This window comes from Salvelinus sp. IW2-2015, unplaced genomic scaffold, assembly GCF_002910315.2.
Source record: "Salvelinus sp. IW2-2015 unplaced genomic scaffold, ASM291031v2 Un_scaffold1517, whole genome shotgun sequence".
Classification (NCBI taxonomy): Eukaryota; Metazoa; Chordata; class Actinopteri; order Salmoniformes; family Salmonidae; genus Salvelinus; species Salvelinus sp. IW2-2015.
Genome location: NW_019942958.1, coordinates 94,065 through 121,730, shown reverse-complemented (window position 1 = coordinate 121,730; position 27,666 = coordinate 94,065). Strand labels below are relative to the sequence as shown.

Here is a 27,666-nt window from a genome sequence, read left to right as displayed (position 1 = left end):
CTGCTGTGCCAATAAATATTGAAATGAAGCAGCCTACTGCTCGGTGCGTCACCGTTGCATTGTGGGAAATGTAGTATTGGTGCGTGTAAAAGATCTGCGGGCTGCCGGCTTGCTGCGGTCTGCGGGCCGGTTCTAATAATAAATCAAGATCATCCCAGGGGCCGTAAAAAACCTTCTCGCGGGCCGGATGTGGCCCGCGGGCCTTGACTCTGACATATATGCCATAGAGCATAGAGAACAGTCTGACTTGGGTGACTGGAGTCTTTGGCGATTTTAGGGAATGGTTCCCTATTTTGGGCCTTCCTCTGACACCGCCTAGTATATAGGTCCTGGATGGCAGGAAGCTTGACCCCAGTGATGTACTGGGCCGTACACACTACCCTCTATAGCGCCTTACGGTCAGATGCCAAGCAGTTGCCATACCAGGCGGTGATGCAACCGGTCAGGATGCTCTCGGTGGTGCAGCTGTAGAACTTTTTGAGGATCTGGGAACCATGCCAAATCTTTTCAATCTCCTGAGGGGGAAAGCTGTTGTCGCGCCCTCTTCTCGACTGTCTTGGTGTGTTTGGACTATGATAGTTTGTTGGTGTTGGGGAAACCAACTCTCAACCTGCTCCACTTCAGCCCCGTCGACGTGGATGGGGGCGTGTTCGGCCCTCCTTTTCCTGTAGTCCACTATCATCTCCTTTGTCTTGCTCACGTCTCTGACCTCCTCCCTATAGGCTGTCTCATCGTTGTCGGTAATCAGGCCTACCACTGTTGTCATCAGCAAACTTAATGATGGTGTTGGAGTCGTGCTTGGCAACGCAGTCGTGGGTGAACAGGGAGTACAGAAGAGGACTAACCACGCACCCGAGGGACCCCTGTGTTGAGGATCAGTGTGGCAGATGTGTTGTTGCCTACCCTTACCACCTGGAGTCGGCCCATCAGGAAGTCCAGGATCCAGTTGCAAAGGGAGGTGTTTAGTCCCAGGGTCCTTAGCTTAGTGATGACTTTTGTGGGCACTGTGGTGTTGAACGCTGAGTTGTAGTCAATGAATAGGATTCTCACATAGGTATTCCTTTTGTCCAGGTGGGAAAGGGCAGTGTGGAGTGCGATTTGAGATTGCGTTATCTGTGGATCTGCGGTATGCGAATTGGAGTGGGTCTAGGGTTTCCGGGATGATGGTGTTGATGTGATCCATGACCTGCCTTTCAAAGCACTTCATGGCTACCGACGTGAGTGCCGCGGGCGTTAGTCATTTAGGCAGGTTACCTTCGCTTTCCTGGTCACAGGGACTATGGTGGTCCGCTTGAAATGTGTAGGTATTACAGACTCGGTCAGGGAGAGGTTGAAGACACTTGACAGTTGGTTCGTGCCTGCTCTGAGTACACGTCCTGGTAATCCGTCTGTGAATGTTGACCTGTTTAAAGGTCTTGCTCACATCGGCTACGGAGAGCGTGATCACACAGTCTTCCGGAACAGCTGGTGCTCTCATGCATGCTTCAGTGTTGCTTGCCTCGAAGCGAGCATAGAAGTTATTTAGCTCATCTGGTAGGCGTTCAGGGCTTGAACCACCCAGTTTATAATAACCATTTACACTCGTGGGAATTGGCCTATAGGGATAGGGCTAAATTGAAATGTTTCTTACAGAAGAAGTGTTAAAAACATGCATAACCTTTTGTAGTAATTGAAAGGATTAGATTAGACCAAAGGTGAGGATACCAGTAGCAGAAGCAGAAATGTATTAACGAAATCTGAAAATACTCTGGATACAATCGGTAACATGATAAGATTATTCCTGGAAAATACAGTGCATTCGGAAAGTATAATGGCGGTCGTGCAGCTTACAGGGAACATGTTCTGTGTGTTGCAGGTTCTGAACGAAGATGTTCAACTCCATCATATTGTTGCTGATGTTTTAGATATGTTCAACTCCATCATATTGTTGCTGATGTTTTAGAGATGTTCAACTCCATCATATGTTGCTGATTAATTAGAGATGTTCAACTCCATCATATTGTGCTGATTGTATTAGAGATGTTCAACTCCATCATATTGTTGCTGATGTATTAGAGATGTTCAACCTCCATCATATTGCTGCTGATGTATTAGAGATGTTCAACTCCATCATATTGTTGCTGATGTATTAGAGATGTTCAACTCCATCATATTGTTGCTGATGTAGTACAGATGGCAGAACATGAGGTTCACAGCCTTGTGGTGGAGACACAGGAACAGCATTGTGGCATCTTCGTCGATACCATGCCGCGTTTCTGGCGACGAAGATGACATGACATGCAATTGGAATGCAATGTTTGATCATAAAAAAATAAATAACTTGATTTATTTTTTTAAATGTTACAGAACACTTCCTGGTAATTTAAAGGTCTTGCTCACATCGAGGTTACTGCCACCTCGTCGTTGATGCCCTCACTGACAAAGACATTGAGGTAATTTTCTTGTCTAAAGAAATTTGGTTTGACGAGTCTCTCAACTTAAATTAGCTTACAATTCACATGACTAACAGTAACCTTTCACGTAACTATTCAATTGCATACGGAGAGCTTTTCGATCACAAACAACCAGATGAGCAAGTGGCTGGATCCTTCAGGATCGTCCAGGGTGAGACCAGAAGGCTTCAACTCGTGCAGCCGAGAGGCCCTCATTAGGAAGATACTCAGGGTCATCACGCGGTTGGACAAGGACTTTGACACAGACACCCACTTTATCGCAGAAATGGTGTTCTGTGAAGTAATGAAGTGTGGTATTGAATGTTTTTGTGTGCTTTTTATAGGAGTATACATTTAGCAGTCGACACACCATCCACCAGGTCCGTGTGGATGGTGCAGATGCATGAGGGGTTCAGTTGGGCCAAGCTGTACTGGGTCATCCTCACACACTTCCCCAGAACTTTATTTTATTTCAGTCTTTGGTTGCATCTGCATGTTCAATTGAGAGGAAGAGGCTAAGGGGTTAAACGGGTCATATCTGCTCTAGCCAACATTCTCTGCCTTGTCAGATGTACATTGTGTTCGAGTTGTGTCACATCCGGCGGTGATTGGGAGTCCCAAAGGGCGGCGCACAATTGGCCCGGCGTCGACCAGGTTTGGCCAGCGTAGGCCGTCATTGTAATTAAGAATTTGTTCTTAACTGACTTGCCTAGTTAAATAATAGAAACTGTAATCATCCTCAGTGTGGTTAGTTAGGTTCAACCTAAGACATATTGTTTCTGTATTATATGGAAGTCCATGTATCTAGATAAGTATTGAATAATCTTGAAAGATAAAGCTGTATGCCATTTATTTTGTAAGTATGCAATGTCACCATCGTATTGTAACACCAGCACATCGTTCTTACAGTATGTGTCGCTTGTCACGTAAATCTCACCTATGTGTTATTGTTGCACATAGGATTTATAACTTTGGTTTTCTTCGTTAGTCTACATTTCGTATTGTCCTCTTCTCTGTTTCTACTGAACAAAATATAACCGCAACGTGAGCGCCTCTCAACTGTTGTAACAATGCATAGGGCTCCTTATCGACATGATTGGTTAACGGTGGGTGAGCAGGCCGTCTTGTGTAAACACAAGCTCACTTCCTTCACAACACCTCTGCGCTGCTCGGCAAACCGCAAGAAGTATGAATGTCCTGACTTCTGCAGAGGCCACATCACCGTAAATACTGCACGGCCAATGCAGACCTCAGATTTACCATGTAGTGCCTTTTTAGAACAGCCATAGCTCTGAACCTTGGTGGCTGGAGCGGCGGGGGGAGGACAGCTCATCATAATGGCTGGAGCGGCGGGGGGAGGACAGCTCATCATAATGGCTGGAGCGGCGGAGGAGACAGCTCATCATAATGGCTGGAGCGGCGGGGGGAGGACAGCTCATCATAATGGCTGGAGCGGCGGGGGAGGACAGCTCATCATAATGGCTGGAGCGGCGGGGGGAGGACAAGCTCATCATAATGGCTGGAGGCGGCGCGGGGAGGAGGACAGCTCATCATAATGGCTGGAGCGGCGGGGGGAGGACAGCTCATCATAATGGCTGGAGCGGCGGGAGGGAGGACAGCTCATCATAATGGCTGGGCCGGCGGAGAGGACAGCTCATAAAGGCTGTATAAAGCAGGTATTTATGACACGTTAAAAAGCGAATCAAATTAGTATAGATGACCAACAAAAATAGTCATACATTCTGTAATCTGTATTCTTTCCAACCAGGAGGTTGGTGGCACACTATTGGGAGGACGGGTCATGTAATGGCTGGAGCGGATAGTGAATGTATACCATCCACTTACCTCACAGCCATTACCATGAGCCCGTCCTCCCAATTAGTGTGCCACCAACCTCCTGTGGTTGGAAGAATACAGATTACAGAATGTATGACTATTTTTGTTGGTCATCTATACTAATTTGATTCGCTTTTTACGTGTCATAAATACCTGCTATTAAGACCGTAGATTGCTAACAGACTTGTTTATGCAGGTGGTTTTACATCTAATTGTTTGTGTTGATATCTGCCTGGGGGAGGATGGTGATTTACTTTAGCTGTATGCTCTTCCCCTCATACCTGGAGATAAATATGTTAACTCAAATATTTCACTGTCAATTTTTATTGCTTTAACCTACTAATTTAAGCATAAGGTATGTGTAACGGATGTGAAATGGCTAGCTAGTTAGCGGGGGGTATTGCGCATACTAGCATTTCAATCAGTTACGTCACTTGCTCTGAGAGTTAAGTAGGGTTTCCCCTTGCTCTGCAAGGGCCGCGCTTTTGTGGAGCGATGGTAACGACGCTTCGTGGTGTCAGTTGTTGATGTGTCAGAGGGTCCCTGTTCGCGCCCGTGTCGGGGCGAGGGACGGTACTAAAGTTATACTGTTACATGTGCGTGACCCGGATGACTGGTTGCTGCGGAAAAGGAGGAGTTGAAAGGGGGGTGAGTGTAACGAATGTGAAATGGCTAGCTAGTTACGCGGGTACGCGCTACTGCATTTCAATCAGTTACGTCACTTGCTCTGAGACTTAAGTAGGGTTTCCCCTTGCTCTGCAAGGGCCGCGGCTTTTGTGGAGCGATGGGTAACGACGCTTCGTGGGTGACTGTTGTCGATGTGTGCAGAGGGTCCCTGGTTCGCGCCCGTGTCGGGGCGAGGGGACGGTTTAAAGTTATACTGTTACATATGGCCATAAATGACATCAAGGACTTGCTTTCTCCATAGCAATGGTCTGGCGACAAACTTGTAAGACACTTGCAACACAGTCGAGTCAACGCATCACTGCACTCTATACTCCTCTGTAAACTGGTCATCTCTCTATACCCGTCGCAAGACCCACTGGTTGATGCTTATTTATTAAACTCTCTTATGCCTCACTTCCCCCTATCTGAGATACCTACTGCAGCCCTCATCCTCCACATACAACACCCGTTCTGCCAGTCACATTCTGTTAAAGGTCCCCAAAGCACACACATCCCTGGGTCGCTCCTCTTTTCAGTTCGCTGCAGCTAGCGACTGGAACTAAAACTGGACAGTTTTATCTCCATCTCTTTATTCAAAGACTCAATCATGTATTGTTGTCTCTACCTTCTTGCTCTTTGTGCTGTTGTCTGTACCCAATAATATTTGGACCATGTTTTGTGTTGCTACCATGTTGTGTTTTCATGTGTTGCTGCCTTGCTATGTTGTTGTCTTAGGTCTCCCTTTACGTAGTGTTGTGGTGTCTCTCTTGTCGTGATGTGTGTTTTGTCTTTTATTTTAAACCCCAGCCCCCATCCCTCCAGGAGGCATTTTGGTAGGCCGTCATCGTAAATAAGAATTTGTTCTTAACTTGCCTAGTAAAATAAAGTAAATACAAATTCAGTACCACATTACGACAATAGAGGCCACTCAAGTGACAAATGACAACAAAAACATGCTTTTGGATTAATTGCAGTACCATTAGGTTAGTTGTAAAAAAAATCATTTGGTAGTAGTGTTGATAGTTGATTTGGCTGTCCCACGAATTAGCATTGTATTCATTTGCAGTCCTTCCATTTACTTTCCACACAAGGATTGCGCCAGCAGAGAGGCTACCACGGTACTGTTGGCTTTGGGTCATGTGAAACGCGGTGGGTAAATAAACTAGCTTGTGTACAATATCATGTGATCCACGGAATGGCAGATATATTGCGCAATAAATTTTATTATCAAAATAACATCTTTGAACAATGTAAAAGTAACTAGTTTAGATGTGGAACCGTTGTTAATACTTTGGCTAAAACCTAGCTTCTATATTCGTTTATTTGTTTAGCTATACAAACAAGCTAAAACTGCCCCCCTCAACAAGCCATATCGAACAGCTGACAGCTAATTATGCAAGCTAGGTAATCAAAAGATAGGTAGGCTATAGGAATTTATTGACTTTCAATATCTCAATCAAATTCACTAATGTAATGTATGGGCAATCAGTGCCTAGAAGGAGCTGTTCTACACGCAACAGACCGACGACCCAACGCACGTTGATTTTGTCTCCACACAAGGCGCGATCATGACACGCAGGTTCAAATATCAAAACTAAACCGTGAACGTGGAACATTCATGGACATTTTATCTATCTTGCTGTTGCTAGTTAATTTGTCCTGGGAGATTAACATTGGCTTGTTATTTTACATGAAATTCATGTTGTTTTTTTCTCCTACTGTATCTTCGTATAATTTTGGCCCAGAGTCATGCAAAATCGACTACTACTAACACTAGATAAACTGGGCATCGAGCAATCCCGTTCTGAACCAATACATTCTAACATTCTAATAAATACATTTCATATGTGCTATTGCAAAAATAATGATTTGGTTGTATTTATGAAGGTATCTGGGAACATTAGAATACGAAGATTTTTTTAAATTATATAACACAAAGCACCGCAATTCAAAGAAATGCATTATTATTTTGTTAAGACCTGCCTTAAGAAACATTTTTTTAAACTATTGTATTTAAAAAGAACGGAACATGGATTTTTTTTTAAATTGTAGCTGAGTTCCCACTCCGCTAACTACATATCTGATGTGCTGAATGTCCCGCTGTCGCTCCTCCACTCTTAGTCGTCTTTGCCTGGTCACTGGTGTAGCCTACACACTTCATGTTGTACACAAAACTGTTCGAACTATTGCATTCCATGCCTCAGTAGACATAAGCACGATTTCATGTTCTTTTTTTCAGGAGGGAAGAAGGCTACAATGCAGCTATTTACTTGTTTTAGACAACATACGGACATGTTCATACAAACTTCGTTGTCAGTATTGCAAACATAAGCACGACACAAACAAGCAGTCTGGCGATTCTATGTTCTTCTTAGCCGCTGAGTTACATGCAGCTGTTTACTGTCGCCACTATTTCAGCATGTTTGTATTTATTATGGATCCCCGCAGCTACTCTTCCTGGAGTCCAGCAAAATGAAGGCAGTTTTATATATTTTACAAACATTACAATACACAACAGATTTCACAGCAGAAAATAAATAATATTTAACCTGATAAGTTGACTGAGAACACATTCTCATTTAAAGCAACGACCTGGACAATAGTTACACTGGAGTTGAATAAGCAAATTGGAAGCTAGTATGAGGACTTGTTGTGTTTTAGTAATGTGTATACTGCAGTCATGTTAACATGGAATGCCCCACAATGCAACCATAGTACATACACAAGGTGCAGTACACATGAAGGCCAATAGGTAGGGATGTTGTCCCACTAACAGGTAGACTAACTCCCTGTAACACAGATCAGACTGGGAATTGAGCCAGAACTCCAGAGTTAACACTCCTACTCTTACAATAAGTGCCATAGAATCTTTAATGATTTATCTGAAGACAGCACCCAACACAAAGCAATGTGCCTGGGGATATTATTATTTTTTTTAGACCAGAGGGGAGAGTGCCTCCTACTGGCCCTCCAACACCACTTCCAGCAGCATCTGGTCTCCCATCCAGGGACCGACCAGGACCAACGCTGCTTAGCTTCAGAGGCAAAGCAGTAGTGTGATGCAGAGTGGTATGCTGCTGGCTGAGAGAAAGAGGAGCAGGCGAGGAAGAGAGAGGATCGGGGCAGACAGTCAGAACCGTGCACATAGGCTATATCTTGGTCATATGTATCGAGCAATGTATTGACGAGCAATGCCTCGTAAATTCACCAAAAGTATAATAAAGTATTTATTAGGCGATCAATGAGTATGGCTAAGCTATTCTTCATTGTGCCAGTGAATTGAAGTTGAATATTGACAATTGCATCAGTTTAATTTGGCCTAAATGTGCAATAAAAAGCATTGCTTATAACTTATTTAATGAAACCCTGGCTGGCTGTTGATGTCCTATCTCAGGGCTCTCCAACCCTGTTCTTGGAGAGCTACATTCCTGTAGGTTTTTGCACCAACCCCAGTTGTAATTAACCCGGTTCATTTTATCAACGAGTTAGGCTAATTATTTAATCGTATGCGCTAGATTAGGGTTGGAGTGAAAACCTACAGGATGGTAGCTCTCCACAAACATGGTTGGAGAGCCCTGTCCTAGGCAATAGATCGCAAAGCACAATCCCTGCTAAACTTATTGTAAATGGCAAGTTCCCTTTCTCATCCATAAACACAGTCAAGTGCAAATACGGTTCAGCAGCTCAAATCAGCAGGATGTGGGGCTTTGTTATTAGGAAGGACGTCTACCATGGATGGATCGCTAAAATAATGATTATGATCACACTTCATCAATTTAAATATCGTGGGGACACCATCTGGCAGCCAAGCGCGAGTTGTCAGTGCAGCGTCCAGACATGACGTTAAATATCTTCATCGCCTACATGAAAAACCTCCAAGCTTCCGTCATAAGTGTCAATTCAGTTTGGACATATTAAGAATTACAGGGGGCAGTTTGGAGAGACTAACTAATCCTGTGTGAATAGTCTTCTGGAATAACGCACGTGCTTCGATAATAATTACAAAACCAACGTCTCTAGTAATACCCGTCCGAATAGGGCAATAACATGGCAAAGAATAGGCTTATCAGCACAGAAGTATCACTGAAATATTGTACACTGAACAAAAATATAAACGCAACATGCAACAATTTCAATAGTACCTAATATATGGATTTCACATGAATGGGAATACAGATATGCATCTGTTTGTCATGGATACCTTTAAAAAAAAAAGGGGGTAAGGGCGTGGATCAGAAAACCAGTCAGTATCTGGTGTGACCACCATTTGCCTCATGCAGCGTGACACATCTCCTTCTCATAGAGTTGATCAGGCTGTTGATTGTGATCTGTAGAATGTAGTTCCACTCGTCTTCAATGGCTGTGTGAAGTTGCTGGATACTGGCGGGAACTGGAACATACTGTCGTACACGTCGATCCAGAGCATCCCAAACATGCTCAATGGGTGACATGTCTGGTGAGTATGCAGGCCATGGAAGAACTGGGACATTTTCAGCTTCCAGGAATTGTCTACAGATCCTTGTGACATGGGGTTGTGCGTGTTTGCACAGAGATACCTTGAAACAGAAGGTGATGGCGGCGGATGAATGGCACGACAATGGGCCTCAGGATCTCATCAAGGTATCTCTGTGCATATGCTGATTCAATGTTGCTTTACCTCACTAAACTAGACATTAGTTGAGATCCTGAAAGAATACGGGACAGGAGATGAAATAACTGTACTTACAGGTGACCGTGGCAACTAGCAGGGCAGAAATTTGACAAACTGACTTGTTGGAAAGGTGACGTCGTATGACGGTGCCACGTTGAAAGTCACTGAGATCTACAGTAAGGCCCATTCTACAGCCAATGTTTAGCTATGGAGATTGCATGGCTGTGTGCTCGATTGTATACACCTGTCAGCAACAGGTGTGGCTGAAGTAGCCGAATCCACTAATTAAAAGGGGTGTCCACATACTTTTGTATATATACTGTCGTTTGTTCACAAAATAATCCAGAATATTTCAGTAAATAGTCCCACACTCAGGCAGAATGTTCTACTGGATGTTCTGTTCTCAGCCAGGCCCATCTTTTCAAAGAAAACACCATTTCATTACATCTCTATTTGAGCAAAATAAGTAGTGTTGTTGTGATCACAAGAAAATCCTATTAATTCAGGTAAAGAGCCTCATAGTCAGGCAGACATATCTGAATGTTCTATCATAAAGTGAGCACAATTAGTTTCCCTGGCTGATATGGCTTATACTTATAAATACTATGAGTAAATTAATAGATGACATTCACTGTTATGAAGTAATGTTAGGATATATGAGTTATGCTGTTAGAGCTTTTGTGCCGAATCCACTGCGGTGTTCTAGGTGCCAAGCGTATGGTCATGTCACAGCAGTGTGTAGGAGGGAGATTCCAAGACATGGGAAGTGTGCAGGAGGACATGGGACAGAGGAATGTGTGTCAACTGTAGGGGTGCCCATGTCAAATAAAATTTGATTGGTCACATACACATGGTTAGCAGATGTTAAAGCGAGGGTAGCAAAATGCTTGTGCTTCTAGTTCCGACCGTGCAGTAATATCTAACAAGTAATCTAACAATTTCACAACAACTACCTTATACACACAAATGTAAAGGGATGAATAGGAATATGTACATATAAATATATGGATGAGCGATGGCCGAACGGCATAGGTAAGATGCAGTAGATGGTATAGAGTACAGTGTATACATATGAGATGAGTAATGTAGGGTATGTAAACATTATATGAAGTGGCATTGTTTAAAGTGGCTAGTGATACATTTATTACATCCAATTATTAATTATTAAAGTGGCTAGAGATTTGAGTCAGTATGTTGGCAGCAGCCACTCAATATTAGTGATGGCTGTTTAACAGTCTGATGGCCTTGAGTTAGAAGCTGTTTTTCAGTCTCTCGGTCCCAGCTTGATGCACCTGTACTGACCTCACCTTCTGGATGATAGCGGGGTGAACAGGCAGTGGCTTGGGTGGTTGTTGTCCTTGATGATCTTTTTGGCCTTCCTGTGACATCGGGTGGTGTAGGTGTCCTGGAGGGCAGGTAGTTTGCCCCCGGTGATGCGTTGTGCAGACCTCACTACCCTCTGGAGAGCCTTACGGTTGTGGGCGGAGCAGTTGCCGTAGCAGGCGGTGATACAGCCCGACAGGATACTCTCGATTGTGCATCTAAAAAAGTGTGTTCACCGAGTGTTTTCGGTGACAAGCCAAATTTCTTCAGCCTCCTGAGGTTGAAGAGGCGCTGTTGGGCCTTCTTCACCACGCTGTCTGTGTGGGTGGACCATTTCAGTTTGTTGCTCAGGATCGGAGGTGTCCTGTGCGAGAGAGGCAGGTTGAGTTGTCCATGGTCAGAGTAGTACAGAAGGTGTTGTACTGTATGCTGAGGCATTGAAGAAAGTAGAGGAGGATGGATCAACGGTGAGGTATTCTGAGAGGATCCCTGTGAATATAAAATCTGTTCCAGAACTGAGGGCTTCAGTAATGTTGGCTTACTGTATAGTGTTCATAGCAATGGTTATCAACTGTACCGCAGAGGTTGAACGTAAGTCACAGAAAATAGATGATGTGCTGCAGAGAAGTACTTGATGATGTGGTGTCCGGTCCTCTCAGGTCATTGGCCTAGGGTAGGATCAGATCGGTTTAAAGTTGTAGAATAAGGCGATGGGATTTAATGAGTATAGGGTTAGTTGGAAAGGTAATTAAAAATAGATGTATATTTTTATTGTATTCATGTTTTTTATTTTTTTTCGGTTCCCCTTTACCATTTAGTATCACTAAGAGTAATGTATATATACAATACTTCATTAGGGGGCGGTAATGAACCGCCGTTAAACCTTACCGAAGAAGAAGAAGACATCAGTGGGCGGGACATCCTCCAGAAAGCGGTAGTTGCAGCAAAACATTATTTATTTTTTAATTGACCATCTGTGGTATCACTGTCTTGGTGTCAGCAGCTGAAGTTATTTCTACAACATCGGAACTTGTGGTGTGTTGGCCTTGGAAGTTATTGGAGTTTATACAGAGATACATTTGCGTATATCGCATAGTTGTGTTATGGAACTGGATAAAATGGACGAGAACGACTGGAAATACCACGGGGAGGGCAACAAAAGCCTAGTGGTTTCTCATGTTCAGGTGAGCTAGTTAGCTACAGTAGCATATGCAGCTAGCTAGCTAACATTAGTAAGCTTAGAGCTAATACCTAGCTAGCCAAGTTGTTTGGCGCCGTCCATGTCTAACAGTGGAAAGTTAAATATTGTTTGCTTTAGTTGCTACAAGATAGTTACCCTAGAAGTTATCTAATTCTTGTACTTTTCCACACCAGTTGCTAGCTGACAAGCTAGCCAATTAACGTTAGCGTCATAGCTAACGTTAACTAAACTTAGCTGCATGTCTTTGATGCCTTGGAAGTCAAACGAGCTAGCTAGCTATTTAACCTTGCTGAGTTATCAAGTGGGTTTCAGAAAATACATTTTACTCCACCGTATTTATGTTTAATTACCTTTTTTTTAATAGATACAACATTGTGAATCCTAACAACTCTCTCCTCTCTCCTATCCAGCACGCCAGAGTCCTTCGCCTCCTGAAGTATTCTACAGAAGATGTCGAAAACTCACATAAGGTTAGAAAATCCTATCTAGTAAAAGTTGTCCCATTTAGTAAGTAGACTTGTTAGTTAATAAACATTCCAACCGTAACTTGCTTGGTAACAAATATATGTCTTGGACTGGTTTATTCTGGGAAACGTTTAGTGTGTTTATTATGGTTAATCAACAACTCAATTCAAGTGGTCTAAGACACTGCATCTCAGTGCAGTACCTGGTTCGAATCCAGGCTGTATCCCGTGATTGGGAGGGCGGCGCACAATTGGCCCAGTGTTGTCCGGGTATGGCCAGGGTGAAAATAATTTGTTCTTAACTGATTTCCCTAGTTAATTTAAAGGTTGGATAAATAAATGAATAAACTCCTTGTGATCATTTCTAAGGAATTTGGGTTTTGGAAATCAGCACTGGTGGGATCCAGGCTAGGGTGAAGTTGCCCCTAGATGCTGATCCTGGGTCAGTTTTGGATTTCATCCTCTAATGGGGGAAAGGGAAGCTGATCCAAGATTATGTGTCTTAACAAGGTCCAGCTTGGAGTTAAAGGCTTTCATCAACCAAGCAAGCGAAGCCCCAAGCGCATCATCCATGAAAGCTATGAAAAATGAACACACTCATCAGGATTGTCACATCAACCTAATTTCTCTTCACGGTCTGTTTCTTCTCTTCCAGACAACAGAACAAGCGTTCCGCCACATACAGAACATAGTTGACTATAGTCAAAATGTCATGAAGCCACTGCTGGGGGAGAAATTCGTCCATAATGGAGTAAGATATACTTCTTCTGTGATAACCATATTGTTGCAAACAGCATGGTGCCTTGTTAATGGTCTCACGTAACGCCGGTAGCGGTGTCACAGCGCCGTTAGCGGGGTAGCGGTGTCACGTAACGCCGTTAGCGGGGTAGCGGTGTCACGTAACGCCGTTAGCGGGGTAGCGGTGTCACGTAACGCCGTTAGCGGGGTAGCGGTGTCACGTAACGCCGGTAGCGGTGTCACGTAACGCCGGTAGCGCGTTACGCCGGTAGCGCGTTACGCCGGTAGCGGTGTCGCGTTACGCCGGTAGCGGTGTCGCGTAACGCCGGTAGCGGTGTCGCGTAACGCCGGTAGCGGTGTCGCGTAACGCCGGTAGCGGTGTCGCGTAACGCCGGTAGCGGTGTCGCGTAACGCCGTTAGCGCGGTGGCGCGAACATAAGAACTGAAGTTTCAACGCATAGTCATCAACTAACACGACACCGCTACCGGCGTTACACGGAAGGGATAGGATAGAAGGAAGTTGAAATTGGGCACACTATTTATCCTAAAGTGAAAATGCTGCCCCCTATCCTAGAGAAGTTAACGCCGGTAGCGGTGTTGTGTAACGCCGGTAGCGTGGTGGCGTGTGGTGGCGGTGGCGCGTAACGCCGGTGGCGGTGGCGCGTAACGCCGCTGGCGTGGTGGCGGTGGCGCGTAACGCCGTTGGCGTGGTGCCGCGTAACGCCGTTGGCGTGGTGTCGCGTAACGCCGTTGGCGTGGTGTCGCGTAACGCCGTTGGCGTGGTGTCGCGTAACGCCGTTGGCGTGGTGTCGCGTAACGCCGTTGGCGTGGTGGCGGTGTCGCGTAACGCCGTTGGCGTGGTGGCGGTGTCGCTTAACGCCGGTAGCGGTTTGTTGAAATGGAAGTACTTTATTAGTTCCACATGGCAGTCAGATAGTTGAAACTCCAGAGGTTATTGTCAGTTCCCTGATAGAGATTAATGACAGATTAATGATATAGATGAATTAATCAGTTAATCAATGTTGCAGGAGGCTGTGAAGCTCCCATTAGACTTTGTTCGACAGCTGTCATTGAAGGTCCAGCAGGAAAGGCCAGGTACGTTTTATCTTTACTTTGTTATCAGGGTTTGACATATTTTGGGTTTTATAAAATGTATAATTTCCTCATTGTGTTGCGGAATATGGCTGCGTCCCAAATAGCACCCTATTTTCTTCATAGTACACTGCTTTTTGATTGAATGAGCCCGGAGGAAAGGACTGCCTCCTATGCGACTGTAGAATGTTTTTTTTAGTTGATGACTATGCGTTTGTCTATAGTGTAGAGGTTTCAGCTCTATTCTACAGTCGCATAGGAGGCAGTCCTTTCCTCCGGGCTCATTCAATCAAAAAGCAGTGTACTATGAAGAAAATAGGTTGCTATTTGGGACGTAGTCATATTCCACAACACAACGAGGCAATGACATTCTACAACACAATAGGAGTAAATTAGATCCTCCAATGAGTTTTGTTTTTGTTTTTGTCCACAGCCAGTCTAAATCGGAGTCTGGGAAACCCGCCCCTAATGTCTCTGACTGTAAATTTGTGTATGTGTTTATAGACTGTTATGAATGTGTTATAACAACGCTGTCTGTGTGTTCCGTGTCATGGCAGAGTCTCGCTGTGACAAAGTGATGGATACGTTGAGTGGATGTGCCTTGTGTCTGCCTAACCTCACCCAGCTATCCTCCTGCTGCTGCTGCAGCAGAGAACACAGACCTCCTCTCTGTATAGAGATTAAGGTACAGTCGCAGTCCTCTCATCTCTGTATAGAGAATAAGGTACCGTATCAGTCCTCTCTGTGTAGAGTGTTAGGTACAGTCCTCTCCTTCAAGACTCTTGGAAAAGCATTCCAGGTGAAGCTGGTTGAGAGAATGCCCAGAGTGTGCAAAGCTGTCATATAAAGGCAAAGGGTGGCTATTTGAAGAATCTCAAATATAAAATATATTTTGATTTGTTTAACACTTATATAGTTCTCATGTCTTCACTATTATTCTAAAATTGAGAAAATATATAAAAAGAAAATAGTACAAATAAATAAAAAACCCTGGAATGAGTAGGTGTTAACTTTTGACTGGTATTGTGTATGTCTATCAACTCAAGTGGCTTTATTGGCATGGGAAACATACGTTAACGTTGCCAAAACAAGTGAAGTTGATAAGTGAAATAAACAGTAAACATTACACTCACAGAAGTTCCAAAAGAATAAAGACATTTTAAATGTCATTATGTCTAATATACAGTGTTGTAACAATCTCTATCAAACACACACAAAGCCTTTGCAAAGTTTTCCCACCCCTTTACCTCTTGTTTGTTCAGGGGGGGGGGTCAGCTTTTATATTGCGGATAGATTGTTGCCTCCAATGTAATTGTCTGCATCATTTTTCAATCCCCTATATAGTTTTGGGGTGTGTGTGTATATAAACTTTTTTTTAAATCATAATATACCTTTATTATTCCCCCCAAACCCTACCACCCTTCCCCCCAATTGGAGTAAACTAATAAACAAGAGCACTTAGGCTTCTACCTTCAGTTTATACATCTTATACACATTTTACAGACACAATCTATTTTACAATAGTTATATTTAGTTTGTTTTTAGTCCTTCCTCTATTTCTGATGTCCATCCAGTTTGATTTCTATTTGTAACTGTATTATTTCGCAATAGTTCTGAACCTATATACATTTTACAGAACCCGTATGTTTTACATTGGTTATCTTGTTACTAGTCCCACCCTTCAGCTCCATTCAACCCCTCCCATCTGTCTCTCAACACCATCCATTTTGGATTTCTATTTGCCATATATTGTTCAACTGTGCTGTGATGCTTCACAAAAGTACTGAACCTTTCTATTCTCATAGCTTCTACAGATTGTAAATTAAATATTTTTTGCTAAAATATTTTTTTTATTATTGATCGATTGACTTTGACTTTTCAAATCCCATAGTATTGCTATCTACAGAGTGAGCTCCAGGTAAATGTTGCAATTCTTCAGCCATTCCTGGAGCTGTGACCAAAAACAAGCAACATATGGACAATACCAAAATAAATGATCTAATCACTCTGTCTCCTCACTGCATAATCTGCAGAGCTGGGAAGGTTGTCTGCCATTTTATATAACATTATATTGGTTGCAAGAATTTTGTATGGTAATTTAAATAAAACATTTAGAAGTTTTGAATCCGGTGTCGTTTTGCGTGTCAATTCATAAACCATGTCCCATGGAATCGGTACATCAAAAATCTCTTCCCAACTATTTTGCAATTTATATAGCACTCAAAAGGTTGGGGTCACTTAGAAGTGTCCTTGTTTTTGAAATAATCACTTTTTTTGTCCATTTAAAACAACATTATGTTGATCCGAAATACAGTGTAGACATAGTCATTTACAACATTAACAATTGTAGCTGGAAACGGCAGATTGTATGCCTATGTAGATATTCCATAAAACAGAGGCCCATTATCAGCAACCATCACTCTTGTGTTCCAATGGAACGTTGTGTTAGCTAATCCAAGTTTATCATTTTAAAATGCTAATTGATCATTAGAAGACCCTTTTGCAATTATGTTAGGACAGCTGAAAACTGTTCGGATTAAAGAAGCAGCAAAACTGGGCTTTAGACTAGTTGAGTATCTGGAGCATCAGCATTTGTGGGTTTGATTACAGGCTCAAAATGGCCAGAAACAAAGGACTTCCTTCTGAAACTCGTCAGTCTATTCTTGTTCTGAGACTATTTCCACATTTTATGTTACAGCCTTATTCTAAAATGGATTAAATAAGTATACACACAATACCCCTTATTGAAATTGGGGAATTTTTGCAAATTTATTAAAAACAAAATTACCTTATTCACATAAGTATTCAGACCCTTTGCTATGAGACTTGAAATTGAGCTCAGGTGCATCCTGTTTCCATTGATCATCCTTGAGATGTTTCTACAACTTGATTGGAGTCCACCTGTGGTAAATTCAGTTGATTGGACATGATTTGGAAAGGCACACACCTGTCTATATAAGGTCCCATAGTTGACAATGCATGTCAGAGCAAAAACCAAGCCATGAGGTCGAAGGAATTGTCCATAGAGCTCCGAGACAGGATTGTGTCGGCACAAATTTGGGGAAGGGTACCAAAACATGTCTGCAGCATTGAAGGTCCCCAAGAACACAGTGGCCTCCATCATGCTTACTTGGAAGAAGTTTGGAACCACGAAGACTAAAGCTGAGCGATCAGGGGAGAAGGGGCTTGGTCAGGGAGGTGACCAAGAACCCAATAGTCACTCTGACAGCATTCCAGAGTTCCTCTGTGGAGATGGGAGAACCTTCCAGAAGGACAACCATCTCTGCAGCACTCCACCAATTTTTATTTATTTAACTAGGCATGTGAATTATGCCTTTTTAATATGCAATTAGGCCTTTTTGCTAGAGTGGCCAGACACAAGCCACTCTTCAGTAAAATGCACATGACAGCCTGCTTGGAGTTTGCCAATAAAGGCCCAATATAGGTGTGGTGTCTACTCTCTGTATAGGGATATTAAAGGCTATAGGTGGTTTGTTGTTAACATGAGAATGATTTTGTTTCTGTTATGAATGACCAGCTGTCCTCACCTCAAAGCCACATTATGGCTGACTGAAAATGTCATCTAAAAGTCGGACTTTACTGCTCAGTGAGTAAAAACACAGAACTGGTTCTCAAATCAATTTACATTCCTGGTTAAACAAACTTGACAGAGTATTTCCAAGTATAATGAATAGGTAAGGCCCTGGGTTACTGAAAACAGGCTTAAGGGAAGGGTGAGTCAGGGAGCATGGGATTTGGAAGTCATTATGATAAATGGATCAGTGTGTTGAGTTGAAAAGAGACGTTTTGTTGGAATTTATCAAATCACCTCCTCCACCAGCCACCGTTGACTCACTGTTGTTGATTCATTCTCGTCTTGTGTTTTTACAGCCCAAATGTGGATTTCTACCAGCCTCTAGACACATTACGAAAGATATCAAAAGGAAGGTGTGCCGGTTTTGTATGCATCAACATTTTAAGGTGAGTCGGTAGTGTTTTTGGGACACTGGAAGAACCGGTTGTTCTACTGGTTGAGGGTTCTAAACCAGTAGAAATGTCAGGTACATTTTAATAATGAATACAAACAAGAGAATCTATATAGAAAGACATGGAATCACTGGTCACTTTAATGTTGACATACTGCTTTACTCATCTCATATGTGTGTGTGTATATATGTATATATTTATATATATGTGTATACTGTATTCTATTCTACTGTATTTTAGTCAATGCCACTCTGACATTGCTCGTCCTAATATTTATATATTTCTTAATTACCTTTTACTTTTAGATGTGTGAATTGTTAGATATTACTGCACTGTTGGAGCTATGAACACAAACATTTCGCTACACCCGCAATAACATCTGCTAAATGTGTGTACGTGACAAATTAAAAGTAATTCATTTGCATATATGCTTAATTTTACTGCTTGTTTTGACTACACCAAAGAATAGAAAGGGGGGTTGAAATATTCCAGAAGGCATTTGTTGTGAAAGTTGACTGTTCTGGTGAAATCAGTATCTGCCCCCTGATGGTGGGATTGTAGAATTGCACCTGATGGAGACAGACTGACTGTTGTGGTCTTCTCTCTAAATGAACAGTTAGCCAATGGAAAGTGGAAACGTCTGAGCCGCTACTGTCCCTTGGACCTGTTCTCAGGGTAAGTAACAGTACACTTCACCTGCCCCAGTTATCACTGTCCCTTGGACCTTTTCTCAGGGTAAGTAACAGTACACTTCACCTGCCCCAGTTATCACTGTCCCTTGTGGCACACTAGGAGGGTTTGACATTTTAACTTTCTTAGCCACTTGTCCTTGTCAGATAACAGGACAGATTATTATTTTTTTTACTTGTCTGAAAGCTGAAGTCACTTGTCTCGACAACAACAACAAAAAAAGGTCCGTAACCCCGTCGGCCAAAAGTGTGACTGAAATGAGTGAAGTAGGAAAGTAATTGTCTACGGACTATCGCGCCTTAGCGGCCATCCAAAAATAATGGACGGACAAAAGGAGCCATTGAAAAGATATTTAGGGGAGCCAAATATTTTCTAGTTGCCTCTCTGGTGGAGATGTGTAGTAGTCTAGGTCTATATGTGGTACTAAAGACCTGTACCACAGATAGACCTAGACTACTACACATCTCGTTAGTACCACAGAGAGACCTAGACTACTACACATCTCTTTAGACAAATATGTATATATATAGTTTTATACATGTCCAATCGTGCAACTGAAGTCAATTCTGGTTGTCTGACTTTTTTTTATTTTATTTTTTTACTTATTATATAAGTTATAACAATATCACGCCCTGTTTAGAGTAGAGCTCGGTGCTCTTTAATACATCCTGTTTAGAGTAGAGCGCGGTGCTCTTTAATACATCCTGTTTACAGTAGAGCGCGGTGCTCTTTAATACATCCTGTTTACAGTAGAGCTCGGTGCTCTTTAATATCACGCCCTGTTTAGAGTAGAGCTCGGTGCTCTTTAATATCACGCCCTGTTTACAGTAGAGCTCGGTGCTCTTTAATATCACGCCCTGTTTACAGTAGAGCTCGGTGCTCTTTAATACATCCTGTTTAGAGTAGAGCTCGGTGCTCTTTAATACATCCTGTTTAGAGTAGAGCTCGGTGCTCTTTAATACCACGCCCTGTTTAGAGTAGAGCTCCGGTTGCTCTTTAATACATCTGTTTAGAGTAGAGCTCGGTGCTCTTTAATATCACGCCCTGTTTATAGTAGAGCTCGGTGCTCTTTAATACATCCTGTTTAGAGTAGAGCTCGGTGCTCTTTAATACACCCTGTTTAGAGTAGAGCTCGGTGCTCTTTAATACATCCGGTTTAGAGTAGAGCTCGGTGCTCTTTAATACATCCGGTTGGTGTTTGATTCCACAGCAGGTCAATAAAGATGCATGAATTCTCACCCTGAATCTCTCTCTGCCCAGGAACAAACAGAGAATGTCCCGAGCCATCAAGCACTTGATAGAGGAACCTCAGAATAACTTCAACATTTTCAAGGTATGTCAAGATATCTCGGCTTTCATCAGGTCAAGATATCTCGGCTTTCATCAGGTCAGCTGTTATCCGAATGCTGAGCGGTTTCCCTACTCTCGCAATAATATCTGCTAACCGTGTGTATGTGACCAGTAAAATTTGATTTTTATCCTGTTCCCCGGTCTAGGTAACCAAGATGTAGTTTCATTTCTGTTATATAGTATAGACCTTGCAGAACTGGGGGGGGGAGGACACTGATTGGCTTGTAGTGATGGTGGACAAATCGATAGTTACATATCGGGATATTATTGTTGACGATATATCACAATATTATTTTTGTCCGTAATATTTTTGCCCTTGTTGGCTGTACCTGCACTAAAACTCCAGTATTTTTCCTTCATAGCTTGTTCTCAGTCTTTTTAAGTAGTCAGCCGACATGTTTTCAGCACTTTTTAAAATGTTTTTCCATGACTGATCAAAAAGTGTGTTCTCATGGCTCTCGCTTATCACTCTGTAGCAGACATATGTCTTAAGTATTGTGATATCGTTTGCTCCCTGGCAATCCCCAGCCCTATTGGCTTGACAAATAAGTTACAGCACCTTTTCAAAAACAATCTTTCCTTACTCTGTCTGTCCAGGGTGGAGAGTGTATCTACAGCTGTAATGATGACGCCGACGTGTTACAGGACCTAGATGAACTGGCTCAGCATCTACGGCCGTACTTCCTTCCTAGTGGCAGCCTTCTCAGCAGGCAGCAGTCTAGTAAAGTTGGTATCCAAACTAGTCATCCACATACTAGTGTTTGACTTTCCTTTTTAATGTTTGTTGTTATGAGTGACGTTGTGTTGTGGGTGACGTTGTGTTGTGGGTGACGTTGTGTTGTGGGTGACGTTGTGTTGTGGGTGACGTTGTGTTGTGGGGTGACGTTGTTGTGGGTGACGTTGTGGGTGACGGTGAAGGTTTCTGCTTACAAGCAGGATTTAGGTCATATTTCGAAATTGGTGAACTGATGTAAAATGTTTCTGTGTTGGATACTTTGTCCAGCCCTTGTTATTATGGGTAAAACACTAAAAAAAACATTGTTTCCCCATTGTTTCCCCACTCACCCTGCACAGGCAAGTTTTTATTTACACTGAACAAAACTATACACACAACATGCAACAATTTCAAAGATTTTACTGAGTTACATTTCATATAAGGTAATCAGTCCATTTAAATGAATTCATTAGTCTCTAATCTATGGATTTCACATGACTGGGAATACAGATATGCATCTGTTAGTCACAGATACCTTTTAAAAAAGGTAGGGGCGTGGATCAGAAAACCAGTCAGTATCTGGTGTGACCACCATTTGCCTCATACATTGCGACACATCTCCTTCACATAGATTTGATCAGACTGTTGATTGTGGCCTGTGGAATGTTGTCCGACTTCTCTTCAACGGCTGTGCGAAGCTGCTGGATATTGGCGGAAACTGGAATACTTCGATCCAGAGCATCCCAAACATGCTCAACGGGTGACATGTCAGGTGAGTATGGAGGCCATGGAAGAACTGGGACATTTTCAGCTTCCAGGAATTGTGTCCAGATCCTTGTGACACGGGGCCGTGTATTATCATGCTGAAACATGAGGTGATGGAGGAGGATGAATGGCACGACAATGGGCCTCAGGATCTTGTCACGGTATCTCTGTGCATTCACATTACCATCGATAAAATGCAATGGTGTTCGTTGTCCGTAGCTCATGCCTTCCCATACCATAACCCCACCGCCACCATGGGGCACTCTGTTCACAACGTTGACATCAGCAAACTACTCACACACACACTACACGCTGTCTGCCAGCTGTACGGTTGAAACCGGGATTCATCTGTGAAGAGCACACTTCTCCAGCGTGCCAGTGGCCGTCGGAGGTGAGCATTTTTCCCACTGAAGTCGGTTACGACGCCAAACTGCAGTCAGGTCAAGACCCTGGTGAGGACGACGAGCACGCAGATAAGCTTCCCGGAGACGGTTGGACGTACTGCCAAATTCTCTATTTTTTTATTTATTTAACCTTTTTATTTAACTAGGCAAGTCAGTTAAGAACAAATACTTATTTACGATGACGGCCAAACCCGGACGATGCTTGGTCAATTGTGCGTCACCCTATGGGTCTCCCAATCACGGCCGGATGTGATACAGCCTGGATTGGTATAGAAATGAACATTAAATTCTCTGGCAACAGCTCTGGTGGACATTCCTGCAGTCAGCATGCCAATTGCATTGAGACATCTGTGACAAAATTGCAATTTTTTCAAATGGCCTTTTATTGTCCCCAGCACAAGGTGCACCTGTGTAATGATTATACTGTTTAACCAGCTTGTTGATATGCCACACCTGTCAGTTGGAAAGGAGAAATGCTCACTAACAGGGATGTAAACACATTTGGTCACAACACTTTGACAGTTATGTTCTTTGTGAGTATGGAACATTCCTGGGATCTTTTTATTTCAGCTCATGTAACACTTTACATGTTGCGTTTTTTTATATTGTTCAGTATATTTATCTAGTCATCACTCTGTCAACACACGATACAGGATATTTGGGTAATATGTCTAATAGTATGTCCTCTTAACCTGTAACTTTGTTTAAACCTCCAGGTGGTTCTGAATGAGTTGATTCAGGTGATCGTGAGCGCCCTGTTGAGCTCCTGGGACTGTCCTCGCTCAGGGCAGCTCCGGAAGACACACCTGTCTGAGGGCAGAGTGACGTGTGATGCCAGCCTGCTGCACCGGGACCTGCTACGCAACGGTGAGACTTGGCTCTGGTGCTCTGGGACCAGGTTTACGCGTCACTGCAGTGTTTCTAATGACTTCACAGATGTGGTTCAGTTATGCCTTCATCAGGGCGTGAATTCGAACTCGTTCGAACTCTTAGGTGGCTCAAATCCCGTTAACGGGATCGATTTGACAACATCCGGTGAAATGGCAGAGCGCCAAATTAAAAAAAATATATATATATATATATATATTTTTTTTTTAGCTTTCATACAAGTGCAATACACCAAATTATAGCTGAACTTCTTGTTAATCTAGCCATCGTGTCAGATTTCAAAATGGCTTTACGGCGAAAGCAAACCATGCTATTATCATCAAACACAGACAATCATATTTCATCCCGCCAGGCGCGACACGAAAGTCAGAAATAACGATTTAATTCATGCCTTACCTTTGAAGATCTTCTTCTGTTGGCACTCCAATATGTCCCATAAACATCACAAAATAGTCCTTTTTGTTCGATTAATTCCGTCGTTATATCTCCAAAATGTCCATTTATTTGGGGCATTTGATAAAAAAAAACACCGGTTCCAACTCACGCAACATGACTACAAAGTATCTAGTAAGTTACCTGTAATCTTGAACCAAACATTTCAAACAACTTTCCTAATACAACTTTAGGTATTTTTTTACGTAAATAATCTATCAAATTTGAGACGGGATAAACTGTGTTCAATACCGGAGGAAAACAAAGAAAGCGCGTTCCAGGTCATGCGCATCATAACATTAGAGAGCCCTAGGCTGTACCCTGGTTCTGAACTGCCAATTTCTAAAGACTGTTGACATCTAGTGGAAGCTATAGGAACTGCAAGCATATTTCTTTTAAAATGGGCTTACCATAGAAAACCAATGGAAAACAGATTGACCCCCAAAAAAAATTTCCCTGGATGGTTTGTGCTCGGGGTTTCCCCTGCCAAATCAGTTCTATACTCACCAGACATTATTCAAACAGTTTTAGAAACTTTAGTGTTTTCTATCCAAATCTACCAATTATATGCATATCCTAGCTTCTGGGCCTGAGTAGCAGGCAGTTTACTTTGGGGGCACTTTTCATCCGGACGTCAAAATAGCGCCCCTAAGCCAAGATATCTATCTATCTATATATATATATACCCGGTGGCCAGTTTATTAGGTACACCACCCTGTTCAAACGGTTCACTCCTACAGACCCTGAGTTTCGTGGTTGTGGCTTGTTATATAAAGCAGGCAGACGGGCATCAAGACATTCAGTTACTGTTTGGTTGAACATTAGAATGGACAAAACCAGTGACCTAACCAACTTTGAGTGTGGTTGGATCGTTGGTGCCAGGCGTGCCGGTTACAGTATCTCAGAAACGTCCTCCTGGGCTTTTCACACTCCACGGTGTCTAGGCTTTACAGAGAATGGTGGGACAAACAAAACATCCAGTCAGAAGCAGTCCTGTGGGAGAAAACAGCTTGGTAATGAAGAGGTCTGAGGAGAATGACAAGCTAACATTTTACATTTTAGTCATTTTAGCAGACGCTCCTATCCAGAGCGACTTACAGTAGAGTGCATACATTTTATTACATTTTACATACTGAGACAAGGATATCCCTATACCGGCCAAACCCTCCCTAACCCGGACGACGCTATGCCAATTGTGCGTCGCCCCACGGATCTCCCGGTTGCGGCCGGCTGCGACAGAGCCTGGGCGCGGACCCAGCCCAGCCTGGGCGCGAACCCAGAGACTCTGGTGGCGCAGCTAGCACTGCGATGCAGTGCCCTAGACCACTGCGCCACCCGGGAGGCGGCAACAGACAGACAAATAACGGCGCAGTAGAACAGTGGTGTGCAGAACGACATCTCAGAACACACAACTCGTCGGTCCTTGTCACGGATTGGCTACTGCAGCAGACAGCCACACCGGGTTCCTGTCAGTTAAAAACAAGAAGAAACGGCTCCAGTGGGCACGTGATCACCAACACTGGACAGTCGGAGTGGAAAAACATTGCCTGGTCCAACGAATCCCGCTTCCTGTTACGTCATTCTGATGGCTGTCCATGGCCCCGTCCTGCCTGGTGTCAACGGTACAGGCTGGTGGCGGGGGTGTAATGGTGTGGGGAATGTTTTCCTGGCACGCGTTAGGTCCCTTGATACCAGTTGAGCAACGTTTCCATGCGCAGAATAATTCAGGCTGTTTTGGAAGCATAAAGGGGTCTGACCCAGTACTAGATAATTTATTATTATTATTAACTGGCCACTGAGTATCGTTTTGAGTCTAATCCATTTGTTTTTATTTCAGGTAACCACTGCCTACCCAAAGATTGTGTCTTGGACAAAATCCTGGGTACTCAGATGTTGGATAATTTAGACATTGAGGGTTTGAGCCCCCTTCTTAAACGAGTGGAACAGCATCTACAAATGTTCCCCAAAGAGAGGTGAGAACCTGAACCAGAGGAATGACTTGAATGGGACCTTCCGTTCCACTCACTGTTCTATCATGGCTGGACCGGCGGCCATATTGAGTGTACCATAACTGTTCTCCAGTGAAGTATTAGATGTACTGTGGACCTTCCCGTTCCACTCACTGTTCTATCATGGCTGGACCGGCGGCCATATTGAGTGTACCATAACTGTAGTGTTCTCCAGTGAAGTATTAGATGTACTGTGTAAATTCATCAACTAATTGGGCGTGTACTAACATAAATAGACCGCTAGATGACGTGTGCACGCGGTCAAATCACCAGTGTCTGTTACTTTCTAAATGTAATACGTTAGTTACTAGTTACGGTAATACAATTGTAATCAGTAACCTCATTTTGGATGACGCAAGCTCAGTAATGTAATCGGATTACTTTCAGTTACTTTTAGGAGACTTTCCCCTTTTTTAAAGGGCGTTAGATGACAATAAGGATCCATCAGACCCGTTTGGTGTGTCATCATAGTGGTCTCTGATTGGTGGTCTGACTCGCTGGCTGAGCCATATGGCCTGGAAGTCTATTTTATTAAACTCTGGTGCTATATTCTTATCTAGGGCTGGGCCATATGGCCTGGAAGTGTATTTTATTAAACTCTGGTGCTATATTCTTAGCTAGGGCTGGGCCATATGGCCTGGAAGTCTATTTTATTCAACTCTGGTGCTATATTCTTAGCTAGGGCTGGGCCATATGGCCTSAAAGTCTATTTTATTAAACTCTGGTGCTATATTCTTAGCTAGGGCTGGGCCATATGGCCTGGAAGTCTATTTTATTAAACTCTGGTGCTATATTCTTATCTAGGGCCTTTACAGACGGTGACTGACGCTCTCTGAATATCACAGAGTGGACCTTTACAGACGGTGACTGACGCTCTCTGAATATCACAGAGTGGACCTTTACAGACGGTGACTGACGCGCTCTGAATATCACAGTGGACCTTTACAGACGGTGACTGACGCGCTCTGAATATCACAGAGTGGACCTTTACAGACGGTGACTGACGCTCTCTGAATATCACAGAGTGGACCTTTACAGACGGTGACTGACGCTCTCTGAATATCACAGAGTGAACCTTTACAGACGGTGACTGACGCTCTCTCCTCTAGATGCAGGCTTCAGATGGGCGGGCCGTACAATGCCAGCTTCCTGGAGAAGGTCCAGAACTGTCCCGCGGAGGACGACGGCTCTATCGAATACGCTGTAGGGAAGGTGAGAATCTCTTCTTCCTGACCAATGTAACAATGCAAACCTGTAAACCGACAGTATTGAAGCAAACAGTCCTGGTTCTATACAGGAGACTGTATAAATATCAGTTGATTAGATGAAGGGATTTTTGTTATTGGTGTGTTTTCCCATTTAGATGCAATTTTATGTCATACATTTTTCCATTTGAAATGTCAATGTGTACAATATGATACATGCAGTTTAATGTAATATCATGTCGTATAATATGATAGATTCTGTATTATGTTGTATAATATGATACATGCAGTATTGCGTAATATAATGTTGTATATAATACATGCAGTATTATGTAATATAATGTTGTATATGATACATGCAGTATTATGTAATATAATGTTGTATATGATACATGCAGTATTATGTAATATAATGTTGTATATGATACATGCAGTATTATGTAATGTTGTATATGATACATGCAGTATTATGTAATGTTGTATATGATACATGCAGTATTATATAATGTTGTATATGATACATGCAGTATTATGTAATGTTGTATATGATACATGCTGTATTATGTAATATCATGTTGTATATGATACATGCAGTATTATGTAATATCATGTATATGATACATGCTGTATTATGTAATATCATGTTGTATATAGATAGACATGCAGTATTATGTAATACATGTTGTATATGATACATGCAGTATTATGTAATATCATGTTGTATATTGATACAGCATATTATTAATACATGTTGTATATGATACATGCGTATATGTAAATCAATGGTATGAACACATCTGTTTAAATCATGTTGTAAT

General features: G+C 42.8%; 1 protein-coding gene across 1 annotated transcript in view; it reads left to right on the top strand.

The window, feature by feature from the left end:
• Positions 1-11,871: 11,871 nt before the first annotated feature.
• LOC112071094 (inositol-pentakisphosphate 2-kinase) overlaps positions 11,872-27,666 on the top strand; it is a 24,245-nt gene continuing 8,450 nt past the window's right edge. The window contains exons 1-12 of the mRNA XM_070439249.1: positions 11,872-12,092; positions 12,520-12,579; positions 13,229-13,324; positions 14,340-14,406; positions 14,961-15,088; positions 18,295-18,384; positions 19,007-19,065; positions 20,341-20,413; positions 21,028-21,156; positions 23,031-23,181; positions 25,472-25,607; positions 26,753-26,855. Coding sequence (XP_070295350.1) covers positions 12,012-12,092; positions 12,520-12,579; positions 13,229-13,324; positions 14,340-14,406; positions 14,961-15,088; positions 18,295-18,384; positions 19,007-19,065; positions 20,341-20,413; positions 21,028-21,156; positions 23,031-23,181; positions 25,472-25,607; positions 26,753-26,855 — 1,173 coding nt within the window. The 5' untranslated portion in view covers positions 11,872-12,011. The remainder of the gene's footprint in view (positions 12,093-12,519; positions 12,580-13,228; positions 13,325-14,339; positions 14,407-14,960; positions 15,089-18,294; positions 18,385-19,006; positions 19,066-20,340; positions 20,414-21,027; positions 21,157-23,030; positions 23,182-25,471; positions 25,608-26,752; positions 26,856-27,666) is intronic.